The 17,922-nt window shown below is 45.0% G+C and overlaps 2 protein-coding genes across 4 annotated transcripts in view; both read right to left on the bottom strand.

Annotated features, from left to right (window-relative positions):
* The window catches only part of GPN2 (GPN-loop GTPase 2), a 16,611-nt gene extending 14,767 nt beyond the window's left edge, over positions 1-1,844 (bottom strand). Inside the window, exon 1 of one of the 2 annotated variants that reach the window (XM_030218450.1) lies at positions 1,716-1,844. The gene's annotated coding sequence lies outside the window, so the exon portion shown is untranslated. The remainder of the gene's footprint in view (positions 1-1,715) is intronic. The other variant, XM_030218449.1, reaches the window with a different exon arrangement.
* GPATCH3 (G-patch domain containing 3) overlaps positions 1-17,922 on the bottom strand; it is a 22,884-nt gene extending 4,962 nt beyond the window's left edge. The window contains exons 1-7 of one of the 2 annotated variants that reach the window (XR_003943780.1): positions 17,597-17,922; positions 13,198-13,625; positions 11,868-12,045; positions 10,545-10,604; positions 10,274-10,374; positions 9,383-9,510; positions 8,556-8,899 (exon numbers count right to left, since the gene is read on the bottom strand). Coding sequence is in view for 1 of the 2 variants with exons in the window: in XM_030218448.1 (XP_030074308.1) it covers positions 8,650-8,899; positions 9,383-9,510; positions 10,274-10,374; positions 10,545-10,604; positions 11,868-12,045; positions 13,198-13,625; positions 17,597-17,912 (1,461 nt within the window). In the remaining variant the exon portion in view is untranslated. Of the gene's footprint in view, positions 1-8,425; positions 8,900-9,382; positions 9,511-10,273; positions 10,375-10,544; positions 10,605-11,867; positions 12,046-13,197; positions 13,626-17,596 lie in introns of those variants that run through there. The other variant, XM_030218448.1, reaches the window with a different exon arrangement.

Below are 17,922 nucleotides of genomic sequence, written 5' to 3'. Positions count from 1 at the left end.
CACCATCAAACAGCCCCCCCCCCCCCCCCCCCCCCCCGCTCTGTTGGGCTGTGAGGCCAAAATGAAACCGCAGAACAATTCGTTTTGGCAACAAAACCCACCCCCCCAAAAGATCACAGAACTGTGGTTTAACAGCTCAACAGAGTTGTTGATGGTGTTGTGTTTATATCTGTCTTCAAACAGTACAAGAGATTTACAAGTCCAGCTGAAGTTGAGACTCTTAAGGCGGGCGCACCGCGTGCTGAAACACAGGACTGTGTCGTCTTGATATCGTTTTTATAGATCCCTATGGACAGTGTGGGGTTTTTTTTAGTTGATCTTTGATTGTGACATTTTTCATAAATATTTATTTATTGGGGTTTATTAACCGTCTTTATGAAGAGAATCACCCAAATATCCCTTGGTTGGCGCTTCTTTGGTCGTTCCCTGTTTTGTTTTTCTTCATAGAAAAAAATAAGAACTGACAGTTAAATAACTGAACAGCCTGAATGTCACGCTGGCACCCTGTGATCAGTTAAGTGTTCTACCTCTGCTAGCACTTAAGGATTTAAAAGCGAGGCCCCCCCCATCACCACCAGTAGAAATGAATCGCATATTTTCAAAATATGCCTCTATGTCACAAGCCTTAGATGTCAGGTTGTGCTTTGAAAGTCAGATTATCCCAAACACCTAATATCAAATCACTTTTATGTATATCTAATATTCTCACAGTGTGCTTATTTATAAATCCATCAAATTAAATAAGCAGGGATCTTCAGAATTTTTAACAGCGCAACCATCCAAGAAATAATTTTTCAATATAATGATGGTGCTGTTCACCTCGTCATGGATCAACCCACATTCCTCCTAATTTTTCTTTGTTTTTCAATATTTTCAGTAGTTTCTTAAACAATAATCTTTAGAGTGAATAATTATTATAAGGAAATACTGATGCTAATGGGGATTTTTTTGATATACTGTTTTTTTTCCTAGCAAACCTCTTCCCTGACGAAGAAATTCGAAACCTGGCCAAGTCGGCAGAGGTTTGAATCTGAAGAACTAATGCTGCTTTATAGCCGCTAAAAAGCTAAGTTATGATTATTCACTCTAAAGATTATTGTTTAAGAAACTACTGAAAATATTGAAAAACAAAGAAAAATTAGGAGGAATGTGGGTTGATCCATGACGAGGTGAACAGCACCATCATTATATTGAAAAATTATTTCTTGGATGGTTGCGCTGTTAAAAATTCTGAAGATCCCCGCTTATTTAATTTGATGGATTTATAAATAAGCACACTGTGAGAATATTAGATATACATAAAAGTGATTTGATATTAGGTGTTTGGGATAATCTATCGAACAATGTTTTAATCCCCACACAAGTAATATATGGTCCCTTTAAATTAGACTGTTGAAAATATGCTTGTCACATTCAGCACTCTAGGACAAACGCACAAAACATTTCCATACCTGGGGCAACCAAAATATAAATCCCATTATTACTTCAGACCAAACTAAAAGCTAACGCCGTTTTTCATCTACACCGAACCCCAAATATTTGTAAGTATGTTTAAAGGTAAGTCTCTGGTGTTACAAACAACATTTCCACCCAAAGAACGGTGAATACAGTGAAGCCCTGAAGGCACAATCTGCATTTAACCTCACCGGACACTGAGATCAGCCTGCTTCCCAATTCTGCATATGAAAGGGGGCAAGAGAGCAGAGAGAACTAACCACAGATGAGTCAGTTTGTTCTTATACCTTGTTCTCTTGCTTCCAAGCTCCGTTTCCAGGCGGCTGGGCTGCAGGCCGCATGTGTTGAAGAGCGGCTACCGTCTACCAGTGTGAAGTCTAGGAACAAGAGAGAAGCTATTGGAGACCCAGAATGAGGCTTGGAATACAGAGAGATAGAAGCTATTGGAGCTCCAGAATGAGGCTTGGAATACAGAGCGAGAAGCTATTGGAGACCCAGAATGAGGCTTGGAATACAGAGAGATAGAAGCTATTGGAGCTCCAGAATGAGGCTTGGAATACAGAGCGAGAAGCTATTGGAGCTCTAGAATGAGGCTTGGAATACAGAGAGATAGAAGCTATTGGAGCTCCAGAATGAGGCTTGGAATACAGAGCGAGAAGCTATTGGAGACCCAGAATGAGGCTTGGAATACAGAGAGATAGAAGCTATTGGAGCTCCAGAATGAGGCTTGGAATACAGAGCGAGAAGCTATTGGAGCTCTAGAATGAGGCTTGGAATACAGAGAGATAGAAGCTATTGGAGCTCCAGAATGAGGCTTGGAATACAGAGCGAGAAGCTATTGGAGCTCTAGAATGAGGCTTGGAATACAGAGAGATAGAAGCTATCGGATCTCCAGAATGAGGCTTGGAACATGACGCGAGAAAGTATTGGAGCCCCAGAATGAGGCTTTAAAGTGCACAAAGAGACAGCTACAGCACGCCTTGAATAGTAAGTATCCCCCCCCCCCCCCAAAAAAAAGAAAGAAACACACACACTGCAAGAAAATAGCCCCCCCAACAACAACACACAAGCCGCACCTCTACCATTTCAAACTAGCCCAATTTGGCTGGAAAACCCACCCACTGGCGACACTGAAGTGAGACAACAAGCTCAGTTCTGAAACGTCAAGGCTCTTGCAGGTGGAGCCAAGGAGGTTTGATAATAGAAGGCATCATGTGGGCTGAAGCCAGTAGGCGGAGCTTGTCACCCTAAAAGTTTCCGTGTTTTGGATGTACCAAGATGGTGGCAGCTACTGAGGGAGAATTAAAAGCATCTTTGGGTGGAGACTGTCATCAGCCCTGTGCATCATGCTGTCTTCCTTGGTGGGAGCTGGGAGGCAGCTCTGATGCAGCATTGCTTCCGGTTTCCTATTGACTAATATCGCGCATACATCTTGAGGGCTGTTGTTTCGCTCAGCAGCGTAGCCAGACCTGCCATTTTGGGCGGGCCCTGCATTAACCTGGGTGGGCTGTTCCCAACCCCACCCCTACACAGTAATTTTAAAATATTCCCTCCCCCCCCCCCGACATTTTCTTCTGTCTCCCTCTGCCTACCTTGGCAGCGCTTTCTCCCTTCGCCATCCCCTCCTGACGGCTCTCCCCGTCCGCGTGGTCTGTTTATTTTTAGTCCTTGAAGCGCCGTTCTGGCGTTCTCCCTCCAGCACCGCACCGGCGATTCCGATAGCCTTTTGCCAGCGTGCGTCATTGGGGACAGGGCCTCTCAGGCACGTCCTGAGGTGGGATGCGCCTGAGAAGCCCCGCCCCCGACGATGCACACTGGCAGAAGGCTATCGGAATCGCCGGTGCAGTCCTGGAGGGAGAACGGCGCTTCAAGGACTAAAATTAAACAGACCACGCGGATGGGGAGAGCCAGCAGAAGAGGCAGGAAAAGATGGCTTGGGTTGGGGCTTGTTAGGGTGGGCACTGGGCGGGCCTGAAGGAAAAGTGGCTGGGCCTGGGCCCGTCCAGGCCCACCCGTGGCTACGCCCCTGGTTTCGCTGCTGTATCAGTGTTGCGAGTTAATTGGCTGCAGGACATTTTTTGTGATTATAATTCTTGGGCTACTTTCCTGCAGTGTGCGCGGTTTTTTTTTTGGGTATTATTCACTAACTCCAGTGGCTTTAGAAATGATAAGTAGTAGATAGTAGTAGTAGTGTTTTGACTGCCTCTCGATGCATTCTAAGCCTCATTCTGACGCTCCAGTAGCTTTTCTCATGCATTTCAAGCCTCACTCTGGCATTACCACCTACTGCATCTTGCTGTATTTTTTTTTTAAGTTCAAATGTGTTTATTAAAGTTTTCAAAAATATATACAAATAAACAAAAGAAACACAGTCCTAACCAGGATGTCAATGCTGCCAGCCATTTGGGCTTTTCACAATATCTACAATGCATATACACGAGATTGATTTCAATACAGTGCAGCCAGTGGATACAGATTTGTCCCATGTATATTCACAGTGGATGTCTGTAAAACCTTACTGGTTGGTTTTATCCCAAGGACTGAATTGATAACCATGGTATGGAGTATAAATCTGTGTACTCTTCCTTCCCTCTTTGGCCTTAATCAGTCTCTTCCCCCAACTCCCCCAGCGATCTTTTGTCTCAGTTAGCCCCTTCCCCTCAGCCAATACTCCCTCACATCATTTTTGCCATTGGGCTTTTGTGGCAACAGTTCTGCCATGATGGTAGAGAAATTTGGGCTCTGGGTGACAGGGAATCGAGGCAGCCATTTCTACAACTCTGTTTACAGGTCATCTTTCACTTCTTTCTTGGGAGAGGCCTAGGAAACTGTACTGCTCAGGTCCTGGGCTTCCTCCTTCTTTGCTGGTGGTGGTGGAGGGGGCGGGGACAGACACCTGACCCTGGCTCTCAAAGTAGCTAAAAGGACACATGGACTTTCTTAATGGGAAGACATTTAGCCAGATTAAAAAGAAGCATTTTTTGGAAGTGGGGGAGGGTTTAGATGGAGGAGGAAACAATGTGTATATATTTGCATTGTTCTACCCAGTTCTGCTACCTCCTGCTCAGAAAGGCACAAAGCTTATGGGCACTTTTCTACCTGTAGACCTTGTACTTTGTAGTTACTTTTTGAAAACTATTTATCTACAAGATCCATATATACATTTTTTTTTGTTACATTTGTACCCTGCGCTTTCCCACTCATGGCAATGCGGCTTACATGGGGCAATGGAGGGTTAAGTGAGTTGCCCAGAGTCACAAGGAGCTGCCTGTGCCTGAAGTGGGAATCGAACTCAGTTCCTCAGGACCAAAGTCCACCACCCTAACCACTAGGCCACTCCTCCACTGTTGCTACTATTTGAGATTCTACATGGAATGTTGCTATTCCACTAGCAACATTCCATGTAGAAGTCGGCCCTTGCAGATCACCAATGTGGCCGCGCAGGCTTCTGCTTCTGTGAGTCTGACGTCCTGCACGTACGCAGGACGTCAGACTCACAGAAACAGAAGCCTGCGCAGCCTTCTACATGGAATGTTGCTAGTGGAATAGCAACATTCCATGTAGAATGTCCAATAGTAGCAACATTCCATGTAGAATCTCCAATAGTATCTATTTTACTGTCATAGTAATGCTTGAATGTTTTCACTTATATACACTGTCAGCTAGCACATTTGCTTATTTCCGATCTGACGAAGAAGGGCAACCTTCAAAAGCTAATCAAGAAATGTATTAAGTTATGTCCAATAAAAAAGGTATCATCTTATTTTCTTTTCCATGTTTTATTTTGTTTGATTTCTATAGATTCTACATGGAATGTTGCTATTCCACTAGCAACATTCCATGTAGAAGTCGGCCCTTGCAGATCACCAATGTGGCCGCACAGGCTTCTGCTTCTGTGAGTCTGACGTCCTGCACGTACGTGCAGGACGTCATACTCACAGAAACAGAAGCCTGTGCAGCCTTCTACGTGGAATGTTGCTAGTGGAATAGCAACATTCCATGTAGAATCTCCAATAGTATCTATTTTATTTTTGTTACATTTGTACCCTGCGCTTTCCCACTCATGGCAGGCTCAATGCGGCTTACATGGGGCAATGGAGGGTTAAGTGACTTGCCCAGAGTCACAGGGAGCTGCCTGTGCCTGAAGTGGGAATCAAACTCAGTTCCTCAGGACCAAAGTCCACCATCCTAACCACTAGGCCACTCCAATTGCAGGAACATATGCCATTGAACACTGCTCTGAATATTTGTTAATATGCATTAGTCCAATATATTATGCAAATCTATAATTTAAAAGCCATGTGTTGACAATGTAAAATAAAAGCATTAAAAAATGCCCTATGCCATGTAAATGTGAGAAGCTTCCACGCTTAGGCTTATGGATAATTTTGTTCTGAGTTCTGCATTTCTTTTCATTTCTGGTCTCAGGGCCACTGAGATAGATTGCTTTCTTTCTTCGAAGGCAGCACTAAATGAGCCAGGACAGGAGGCTGCAGCCTTGAAGTAGAAATAAGAGTATTTATTACCATAACAAAATGCTGACACGTACATAGCAGCCCTGAGAGTCTTTAGTTCAGCTCTGGGAACTGGTAAAATATGTAAAGGTCTATATCCAGAGATTTGTTTGTGATTCTGTTATGATTTATCTTACTATCTGGCCGGCTGCTTCCCCTGCACTGTGGACTAGTAGAGTACCATCTCCTCGACCATGTGTTGCCATCAGAAAGCAGAAGAGGATTTTTCCGGAAACAGGAAATGAGGGCAGGACCAGAAGCAGAGCTCAGACAGATGGGAAGGCAGTCTGTAGCGCCGCTCACCTTCAATTCTGACGCCGGACCCCGAGGTAACAATTTTTAAATTAGAGCTGGCACGCAGGAAGGCGAGGGGCTGTCGGACAGGTCCTGCTTGCACTTCGAGGGAGGGAGGCATGGGGGCGCTGAACTCGGAGAGGGGGGAGCGTGGAACTTGGAGAGGAGTGGGGCGGGCGTCCTGCAACTCGAAGGGGAGGGAGGCGATTGTTTACTCACCTCCGGTGCCTGCTGCTGGGTTCCCTTCCCTCTCACTTCCCATTGGTCTGCCCTGTGACATCCCCATGGAGGACCAATAGGAACTGTGTTACGAACCCAGGCAGCCAGACGGATGTGCAGCGGTCCAAATTATTATATAGGATGCCCCTTTTTGTCTGTATTTTGTGGGACCTACATTGTTTGTGATGTTAACAAGACTAATTCAAATTGTCTACTTCTTACTCAATTGTATTGCCGCATTGATTTGTCTTCATGCATTGTACTTTTGATGAAGAGTTAATGGTTACGAGGATGGGCAGACTGGATGGGCCATTTGGCCTTTATCTGCCATCATGTTTTGTATAGCACTTTGTATATCAATAAAAATGATTTAAAATTTGAACTTTGCATGGTCTCCAAGCTCTGGCTGAAGCTACGTATTGGACATTTTGGGATTTATCCACAGCCCTGAAATACAAACAGCTTATTCTCACATTGTATTAGGGGAAAGAAGCTCAGGTGGGAGGGGACTGGGATAGGCATTTGGTTTGGGAGTTCTGTACTAGCATTTCACTACTGTTCATATCTGTTGGATTTATCTCCTCCCCATTCTTCTGGTTGGGGTACAGAGGATTGCAGGAGGTTTGGTTTGGGGGGGGGGGGGGGAGGAGGAGATATCCTATGGGGGGGGGAAATTTTTGGTGGCTCACTTTGTATTTTACGTGGTTTCTGATTTCTTTCCTGTTGCATTTGCAGACACCAGAACTTTGACTGAACTATTAACTGCCTGTATGAATGCAAGTCACCGATAAAAAGTTTTTTTGCACTAGGGGAAAGAAGCTCAAACAGCAGCAGAAGTTACAAACTCTATGCTCTAGAGAAAGAAATGCTTTCATGATATTTAGCAGACTGGCTAAAACAGAGTTTGTATAAAACGAGAATGCTGGCACCAGCACCCAGAAAATCCAGGATAAGCAGTACCCACCACCCAGTATTGTACGCTAAGTTACTGGCCTCCTCAGACCTCCACCACTACTTGACCTGGATACTGCCAGGTAAATTTCACCAAGACAGAGAACTTAGATTTTTGTGATTTAATGCTTGGAAAAAAAGAAACCACTTTTAAATAAATTATAAAATAGAATACCAAGGTACTTTTGCACTTATCACAGAGCATTTTAACCAATAAAAAAGTGCCTGGGTTAATTCCTGCTAAAGATATGCTTAAAAAATATTTTGGAGAAATCCTAGGAATCCCAGTGGAGGGTTTTCCTCCCATCACTGGGGCTTGTTATATATTTGGAATTCGGTCTCAACCCCCGGTTTCTCAATCTCATTCGGATATGAATTTAACCAAGTTCCTCGAGAGTTCACTAGAGGTGGTTACCGAACGTACAACTCTCTTGGTGACATTTGCTCTTGAGTTTGATAGAAATAATGTCTTCAAATTGTTTTTTCGACACATGAATGCACTTTTTTTTGGAGCCAAGATCCAGATTTTTCCTGATCTTAATAAAGAGACACAAAAGCGGAGACGAGAATTCTTGGTGCTTAAACCACGAATCCTCGCAATACCTGGGACTTTTGTTCTTAAATATCCATGCAGATGCTTAGTCTCTATTGAAGGTGTTAATTATATGTTCCTTGACCCCAGGAAAATGCAAATATATATTGAATCAAAAGAACATGGTAAGACTGATGTTCATACCTGAGATCCCACTTTGAAAATGCTGTTATATCGGCTAGCGAGTAACTGGTGGTTCTTTCCTCTTATTAGAGTAAATTAAACTCAATAATTGTTTTTTTCTTCCTTTACTTTTTGATTTACCTAGTTTCTTGCCTCATATTGTGGTGTTGATTGTGGTCGAAATAAGAACAATATATTCATTATGTTATAGTGTGCTTTATATATTCTCTGTATCTAATACATTTTTTTTTTTTTTGCAATGGATGTAATACTGTAAAATCATAAATAAAATAAAAAATAAAATAAAAAAAGTGCCTGGGTTATAAAATACTGCGCCCTGTGTAAGCAGCCCTCAGTCTGGGAGTAACGGTTTATATAATCAGTTTTTGCTGCTGCTGCTCAAGGACACAGTGCAGCGGGTCCAACAATCAAATGTTCCACAGCGAATAGTGCCAGCTGCAGCAGGCTCCATCGCACTATGTTTGAGAACAGAGCTTCACGTCACGTATCAGAGCGGCTGCTGCAGTCTTCCTGGACACAGGCCACCAAGGGAGTCCATTTGTCTGTGTCAGAGCTACGAACAAACGGAAACCCCTGTCGGTATTTCATGCTGGAAGCTGGCTGGCGCCGGAGCACCGTGTCCCCTCCATCCACGTCATAAGGGTCATCGTAAACGGTAGAAATGAGGATACCGTTGTTTCTGCGGAGCTTTTTTGCTGTGTGAAAGGTCTGCAGCCGTTCTCCGTGGTACCTGTGGAGTAAATGGGGGAAAGAGATGAGGTGAATACTTGGGCCTTGGATTTACTCGGCACTTGTATCACTGGATCCTGGGACTAAAGACCAATGCCCCGATATTCAGACTGCAGGAAATAGCCGGGCTGTGTCCTGCAGTCGGCACTAAAGCCCGATATTTAATGCCGGTCCGTTTCCGGTGACCGGCACTGAATATCCGGTTCGATTTTGGCCGTCCACGCCGATATTCAGCGCCGGCCGCTTAAAGTGAGAACGGACAAAAGTTATTCCACGTATTGTGGTGGCCAAATATAGCTACCAAATTTGGCTGCTCTCACATTAACCAAAAACAAAATTGGCGGATACCCAATTATATCGCCCGATATAACCAGCTATCTTTAAGGCTCTATCTGCATATGACCCATTCCTCCTAACCCCACCCTCCCCTCAGCAGTTTATATGCCTTAAAGTCACATGGACTCAAGTCCCAGTCTGGACTCACCCTAATCCATGCCTGCACCTTGGGTTCTGTCCCTCATTGTCCAGCGCCTCAGCCATTCCAGAGCCTTTGCTCCCCAGGCCAAGCCCCTCGGTCCAGCCCTGCCGTTCCATTAGCTTTCGCCCAATGCCCTGGAAGGGAAAAAGATAAGTCAGAGGTGAGCAGAGTAGCCATCGGCTTCAACTATCCTGCCCTCGTACAAAGAAACAGACAGACTGAGTTGCACACACTACAGCAGGCCTTTTGCTGGTGATCTCCACCTTTGGTAAAAGGGACAGGGGTTCTTGTCCACTCCCTTCTCCCTCCAGAAGAGCAATCTTACCTTCACATTCCACTTCTACCCCTTGGTGATATATATTCACAATACCCTTCCTCCTACCAAGCAGAACGTGAAGGCCATTTCCTGGGTGGTCACAAGGAATGTTATATCTGTCTATGTAAATAAAGTCCTTTTTCCTTCAGGTTTATCACCTTCCAAAATCCCATAAGAGGAAATCTCAGGGTATTCCTTTATACTGTCCTACGTGTGCTCTCTCTTCTCTTGAGCCGAGAGAGAAGACAGAAATGTTTACTATCTCCTAGTCCTCTGACCTCTGCACTAGGGAGCATTAGAGCAGTGGGCAAAGAACCAGGAACGCCAAGTTTACATTGCAATTCAGCTCTTGGTTACCTCAGGTATCAACTTAGGATTGTGAACCTTCTGGTGGACAGGAAAACACATATAGTACCTGAATGTTCTTTGCCTTGAACTAATCTAAATCCCTTTCCCTTCACATTTATCTCTTCTTTACAAGTCACATCTGGTCTCAGACCTTGCTGACAGAAAAAGTTATAGAGCCGAGCTGTCCTCAGCTTCCTGGCTCAGGTTCCCATAGGCAGAGAGTCTCTTTGTACCTTAGTGTACTGCTCAAAGGTCCCAAGTGGCTCCAATCCTTCCCGGCGTTTCTGCTCCAGCCGCATCTGCAGAAAATCTCTGGCATCCTTATCACCTGCATCTGACGATAAAGAAAACAGGAACACTGTCACCCACAGGGAATGCAACCAACTGGATACTCATTATAATAAATGGGGAGGTATTATGTGAAGGACTCAAGAAAGCAGCAGCAGACTGGGGCCTCCCCAGCAGTGAGGAAAATGATCCGTGTAAGACATGGCAGCAAATTACCTTGGTCATAGTAAATGCTCATATCCACATCCCAGTCATCGGCTGTCTGTTCATCAAAATCTGTCCAAGAGAAGAAAAAAAAAAAAAGAGGGACTCAGATAAGACAATGAAACCATGGAGCAATATTTTGTGACAAAAAGGTTTTCTTAAGAGCAAATACGGGTGACATTCCTGCAGTGCTTCATGCCAGCCTAACTGCCCACCCTCTTCTTCAGACTGAACATTTTTTTTTTTTTTTTTTTTTTTTTAGAGAAAGCGGGCATAGGTTCTGGAGTGCCCTATCATTCTTTTCTCATCTGCCCTTCACAGAATGCATGTTTTCCTCCTTTTCAGGAGAAAGCCTGTTCAAAGCGGATTACAATGCAATGAGAGCAGCATTATATTCCTCCGAGACAGTACAGGCTCATGGATTAGATATACTGCCTTTCTGTGGGTATAACCAAGGTGGTTTACCTATATATTTGTTACATTTGTACCCTGCGCTTTCCCACTCATGGCAGGCTCAATGTGGCTTACATATTGTATACAGGTACTTATTTGTACCTGGGGCAATGGAGGGTTAAGTGACTTGCCCAGAGTCACAAGGAGCTGCCTGTGCCTGAAGTGGGTATCGAACTCAGTTCCTCAGTTCCCCAGGACCAAAGTCCACCACCCTAACCACTAGGCCACTCCTCCACTGTTGCTACTATTTGAGATTCTACATGGAATGTTGCTATTCCACTGGAAGTCGGCCCTTGCAGATCACCAATGTGGCCGCGCAGGCTTCTGCGAGTCTGACGTCCTGCACGTCCTCCACTAGGCCACTCCTCCATATACTATACATGCAGGTACTTTTTCTGTCCCTAGTGGGCTCACAATCTAAGTTTGTACCTGGGGCAATGAAGGATTAAATGACTGAGCTCCAGTGGGAACTGAAGCCAGTTCCCCAGGTTCTCAGCTTCTTGCGCTAACCATTAGGCTACTCCTCCACACTGTGCTTGAATTTATATCATCTTGAATGTATCCAAACAGAAAAGTACAGCAAAACAGACCCACATGGCACAATAATAGAACAAAAGAAATTCAATTAGCTTGATCCCAAATCTGATCTGTAACTGCATGGTTAAACCTAAAATGCTGTAAACCTCCCAGCACTGTAGAGAATTTCTGGAATGCCCTCAATACAACAGAACCCCGACTCATACATGATAGATGGGCTTTCAGCTTCAGATGAAATGAGAAATCGGGGTCTGATTGGCGAGGGCCAGATGTTCCATGTTACTGGAACCACTCCCAGGAAAGACCTTGCCCTAGTTTGGACAAGCATCTGGCTCTCAGCTTTACCTCCTTGTTCCTCCTGCCAATACTGAGCATCGGTATAAAAAACCAGCCCTGAGCCGCCTTTCTCCCATTTCAGCTCGATCTCCTCCTCAAACAGCCGCTCTTTGGTGCGCTCTTGAACTGTTACGTCTTCATGCAGAGCCTCGTGCCGCTCCCACTCCTCACACCTATCATCGTCATCCTGCTCAAGGGGGGGGGGGGGGGGAGAGAGAGAGAGAGTATCAGGTAGGCTGTAGCCAAAGGCTACCTAGCACTGGCAACCAACCTTGGACTTCCCAGTGAAGACAAACGTACAGAGATTTCAGCATTTTTTGGCTTGTTCTCCAAAGGGAGGATGGCTTATGAGATTGGTGTGACTTAACAGAAGCATGCAAGAGGATCCTTATCTTTTTATTCAGGGGAGATCCACCTAAACCTGCAGATGCACACGCATCACAGAATATAAACTCTATTTGTTTTGCATAGAATTCTGGTTGTCGTTCTGTCCCCGGGTTTACAAGAAGCAGCAGCAAGGTGAATCTGCTACATTGCTTTAAAATATCTTAAATTCGGTGTCAATTGGTAGAAGGGGAAAGATGGGGGGAAAGGGTTGTTGGGAAATTGCTGTTAATAGACCTTGTTGAATAAATGTTAGCTAATAGTACAAAGGGGGGGGGATAAAGTTAAAAGATTAATGGAGATGAGTAATATCGTACAATTTCCGTACTTGCTGTGTGTTGTTTGATTGTAGTGATATTTACATTATGTAAACACCATTTTTGTGCTTCATTAATAAAAACTGTTGAAACCTAAAATATCTTAAATTCAATTTTTGGCCAAGTGATAAAAAATGCCACAGTTTGTTTTGCTCTAAAATCACTTTTACAACCAAAAATGTGCCAAATAAAAGCTGGAAAGGGGAATAGCAAACAGGCAGAGAACTCGCTGCCCCAGAATTAGAAGAGGCAGTCCAACAAAACCAGGGCTATGTATACCAAATCTTCAACTCTTTCATTTTGCTACTGTCCGACTCTAAAGCCTACTGATATTAAGCTTTAAATTTGTTTGCCTGGATCTAAAGTACTGGTAAATATAACTTACTCGGGTATACATATAAAGTATCACATACCATGTAAAATTAGTTTATCTTGTTGGGCAGACTGGACAGGCTGTTCAGGTCTTTATCTGCCATCATTTACTATGTTACTATATTTACCAGTACTTTAGATCCAAGGAAAACATATACAAATATAAAACGAATTTACCCTATAGTATAAATATAAGGTTTTATTTTGAAGCTAGAGTTTCAGCAGAACTCCTTGGCCACCGCCCCCCCCCCCCCCCCAGTACTTACATCAGAATGCGACTCATTGCCTGAATTCACTCGATCTTCCTGTCTCATGGGATCAGTTTGCTTCTGTTCCTTAAACTCAGAGTGAGGCTCCTTCCCCCTTGAAATCTCCTCTCCTGTGGCTGTGTACACCAGGTCCTCCTGCTGTACAGTCTCGGAGTCCTGGTAACTGAACGGCACATTACCATAGCGCCGGCTGGAACCCGTCTTGGGGAACTTGAGTGCCAGTTTCTTGATGATACTCGGGGGCAGTCTGCAGGCCTGGATTAGTTCCAGGAAGACTTTCACGGGGGTCCCAACATTCCCTTGAGGCATCAGTGCTGGGGGGTTCAATTCAGGCATCCTCCCCAGGTCCGCCTGTGTAAACGTTTCACTGGTAGCTTTCTTACTCTGAAGTTGCTTTTTGGTTTTATAGGGAAAAGTGCATGGATCTAAAAAATAAAAATAGGGTTGTTTTTTTTTTAATACTTCTGCCAGATCTAGTTTAATGGCTCATATCATCATAGTCTATCATTTATTTTATTTATTTTTTTATTTTTGTTACATTTGTATGTGTTTTGCAAAATGTAATAATTTTCACCTCCATCCATCCATGTCCAGCAACCCTCCTCTCTGCCCTGCTCTCACGCCATGTCCAGCAACCATGCCCTCCCCCCATGTCCAGCTACCCTCCTCGCCGTTGCTCCCTCCCCCCTCCGTGTCGGGCCCCCTGCACTGACCTGACAGTGCCTCTCATCTCCGTGTGAAAGCTCTGCTGCTGCCTGCAGCGCTTCCACACGGAGATGAGAAGCGCTGTCAGGTCAGTGCAGGGGGCCCGATACAGAGGGGGGCGGGAGCGGCGGCGGGGATGGGGGGGGAAGGTGGAGGTTGGTGCGCGCGATGTTCGTTTCCAGGCTCCAGCGGCAGCGTCCAACAGTCCGACTCCGTTTCCCTCTCTGTTCCGCCCTCTGACGTCATCACGTCTTGACGCGAGGGCGGGACAGAAAGGGAAGTCTCTACTTTGCATTTGCAGGTGAGTCGGTCACTTGCCATTTATATGTTTGATAGGTAGTCACATAGATCATCATTTTTTTCTAGAAATTAAGGCATGTAAACTGAACAAAGTACTACTACTAATTATAGTGCTAATAGATGTACACAGCGCTGTACACATTATAAGCAGGTACTTTCTCTGTCCCTAGAGGGCTCTGCTGCCCCTCACTACCTCTCCACCCTCATCTCTCCCTACACTCCTTCCCAGGAACTCCGTTCACTAGGCAGAGATCTAATTGCACCCTTCTCCTCCATCGCTAACTCCAGACTCTGTTCCTTTTATCTCGCCGCACCTTATGCCTGGAATAGACTTCCTGAGCCATTACGTCAAGCTCCATCCCTGGCCGCCTTCAAATCCGGGCTAAAGGCCTACCTGTATGATGCTGCTTTTAATTCCTAACTTGTCACCTGCTCGTAACCTTTATCTTGTCTTCCTCTCTTCAATAGTCCCTTTTCCCTATGTGTCCTATCTGTCTGTCCTACCCTTATCCCTTATTTGTCCTGTCTGTCTGTCCTGATTTAGATTGTAAGCTCTTTTGAGCAGGGACTGTCTTTTCTTCATGTTAAATTGTGAAGCGCTGCGTACGACTGGTAGCACTATAGAAATGATTTGTAGTAGTAGTAGTTAAGTGACTTGCCCAAGGTCACAAGGAGCTGAAGTGGGAATCCAACCCAAGTTGCCAGGATCAAAGTCCACACTGCACTAACCATTCGGCTACTCCTCCATTACAAAGTATAAATGGTTTCTCTGTCTCAGATTAATTTGAATTCTTTGCAACTAAAGAGAAAAAAAAACCTGCCTCATCTATTTTTAAACTTTTGTCAACAGGATAAATTTAGTAGGTACATTTAAACTATGCCGTAGAAAATTTTAACTAAACTCTGGAAATTGTTGCCAGAGAATTTGGTAAAGGCAGTTAACTTAGCGGGGTTTAAAAAAAAAAGGTTTGGACGGCTTCCTAATGGAAAAGTCCATAGACCGTTATTAAATTGGACTTGGGGAAAATACACTGCTTACTTCTGGGATAAGCAGCATAAAATATATTGTACATTTTTGGGGAACTTGCCAGGTATTTCTGGCCTGGATTGGCCACTGTTGAAAACAGGATGCTGGGCTTGATGGACCTTTGGTCTGTCCCAGTATGGCAATACTTATGTACTTCATATGAAAAAAAAAAAAAAAAGGCAAACTGACCCATACTCTGCTAAGAAATTCTTTACCCTACACATTTTTCTCTGCATGACAGGTTGTGAACAAACTATCAGTAACACAACCTAGAACTATACAGTAGAACACTAAGCACAAGCAGTTATGTTGGTATGTACTGTGAATTCTTGCAGCCATATTACAATATTAAAAACCCAAGTCTACTAACATAGTAGATGACGGCAGAAAAAGACCTGCATGGTCCATCCAGTTTGCCCAAAAAGATAAACTCATATGTGTATACCTTACCTTGATTTGTACCTGCCTTTTTCAGGGCACAGACCGTACAAGTCTGCCCAGCAGTATTTCCCACCTCCCATCACCGGCTCTGGCACGGACTGTATAAGTCTGCCCTACACTATCCTAGCCTCCCAACCACCAGCCCTGCCTCCCAACCACCGGCTCTGGCACAGACCGTATAAGTCTGCCCAGCACTATCTCTGCCTCCCAACCACCGGCTCTGGCACAGACCGTATAAGTCTGCCCAGCACTATCCCTGCCTCCCAACCACCAGTCCCGCCTCCCATCACCGGCTCTGGCACAGACCGTATAAGTCTGCTCTCCACTATCCTCGCCTCCCAACCACCAACCTCTCTTCCCCCACCTGCTCTGCCACCCCTACTATTCCCTTATCCTACCAGTGTATGGGGACAGACTTAAAGATCTCAAGATGTATACTTTGGAAAAAAGGCAAGAGAGAGGAGTTATGATAGTGATGTTTTAAAATACCTATATAGCATAAATGCACAGGAAAGTCTCTTTAAATTGAGAGGAAGCTCTGGAATGAAGGGGCATATAATGAAGGTGAAAGGGGATAGATTGAAAATTAACCTGAAAAAAAATACCTTTTCCACAGGAAAGGTGCTGAATTTGTGAAACGACTTGCTAGTGGAGATGAAAACCGTATCTGAATTCAAGAAAACTTAGGACAAGTGCATAAGACCTCTAGAAGAGAGGAAAGGATAGTAGGTGGCATGAATGGGCAGCCTAAATAGGCCATATGGTCTTTACCTGCCTTCATTTTTTTTTCTCTGTTCCCGTCTTCCATGTGACATCTGTACTGCATCACCCATCAAGATGGTACAGTATGTCCATAAGTGAAGACTGACCTAAAGTCACCAGAAGGAGGTTCACTTAACCACTACTAAGGGGTGGGTGGGTGTGCTGAGGGGGGGGGGGAGCAGTCCTTGCACCACCCAATACCATACCAGGTAACCTAGTTTCAGAGGGTAAGCTTTAGGCTTCCCCTGGCTTCTCTCATCCCTCCTCTACTACTACTACTTATTTCTATAGCGCTTACAATCTAATTTGGACAGACAAACAGGACAAATAAGAGATAAGGACAAAGAGCAGCAAGATTCCGGAATCCCAAAGAGTAGCAAGATTCCGTGCAGAACCCCAAAGAGCAGCAAGATTCCGGAATCCCAAAGACTACTACTACTTATCATTTCTCTGGCGCTACTAGACGTACGCAGCGCTGTACACTTGAACATGAAGAGACAGTCCCTGCTCGACAGAGCTTACAATCTAATCAGGACAGACAAACAGGACAAACAAGGGATTAGGACAAAGAGTAGCAAGATTCCGGAATCCCAAAGAGTAGCAAGATTCCGGAATCCCAAAGACTACTACTACTTATCATTTCTATAGCGCTACTAGACGTACGCAGCGCTGTACACTTGAACATGAAGAGACAGTCCCTGCTCCACAGAGCTTACAATCTAATTAGGACAGACAAACAGGACAAAGGATTAGGACAAAGAGTAGCAAGATTCCGGAATCTCAGAGCAGCAAGATTCCGGAATCCCAAAGACTACTACTACTTATTTCTATAGCGCTACTAGACGTACGCAGCGCTGTACACTTGAACATGAAGAGACAGTCCCTGCTCCACAGAGCTTACAATCTAATTAGCACAGACAAACAGGACAAACAAGAGATAAGGGAATATTAAGGTGAGGATGATAAAATAAGGGTTCTGAACAAAGTGAATAAGGGTTAGGAGTTAAAAGCAGCATCAAAGAGGTGGGCTTTTAGCTTAGATTTGAAGACGGTCAGAGATCCTCTCCCTTCTCCTATTGTATCCTGGTCCTACAAACACCACAATGAAGAAATCCAAACAGTGGGCTCGGTAACTGCCCCATCATCATCATCAGCAAGTACCTGTGTCTAGGGAGACCCGTATCCGGAGAATGACGCAGCGGCTCGGCAGCCCGTTCCCTTCCTCGTCCACCCACCGCTTCCCAGCGTACATGCGAAACAGCTGCTGCTCCCGACCCGGCCGCACGGCCACCAGGCAACAGCAGGTCCCGCCCACCTCCGGGGAGCCCGGTCGCCGCTCGGGACGGTGCCGGTAGTGGAAGCAAACGAGGCCATCACTTTCCACCAACTGACTGAAGTAATTGCGGAGCTGGGCCGAGCGAAAGCGGGCGGGGATGTTACCGACAGCGCAGTACACAACCCCACTGGGCGCCGCCATCTTACGCGCT

The sequence above is a fragment of the Microcaecilia unicolor genome, chromosome 11, assembly GCF_901765095.1.
Source record: "Microcaecilia unicolor chromosome 11, aMicUni1.1, whole genome shotgun sequence".
In the NCBI taxonomy this organism is placed as follows: domain Eukaryota; kingdom Metazoa; phylum Chordata; class Amphibia; order Gymnophiona; family Siphonopidae; genus Microcaecilia; species Microcaecilia unicolor.
This window is presented reverse-complemented; position numbering and strand designations above follow the sequence as displayed.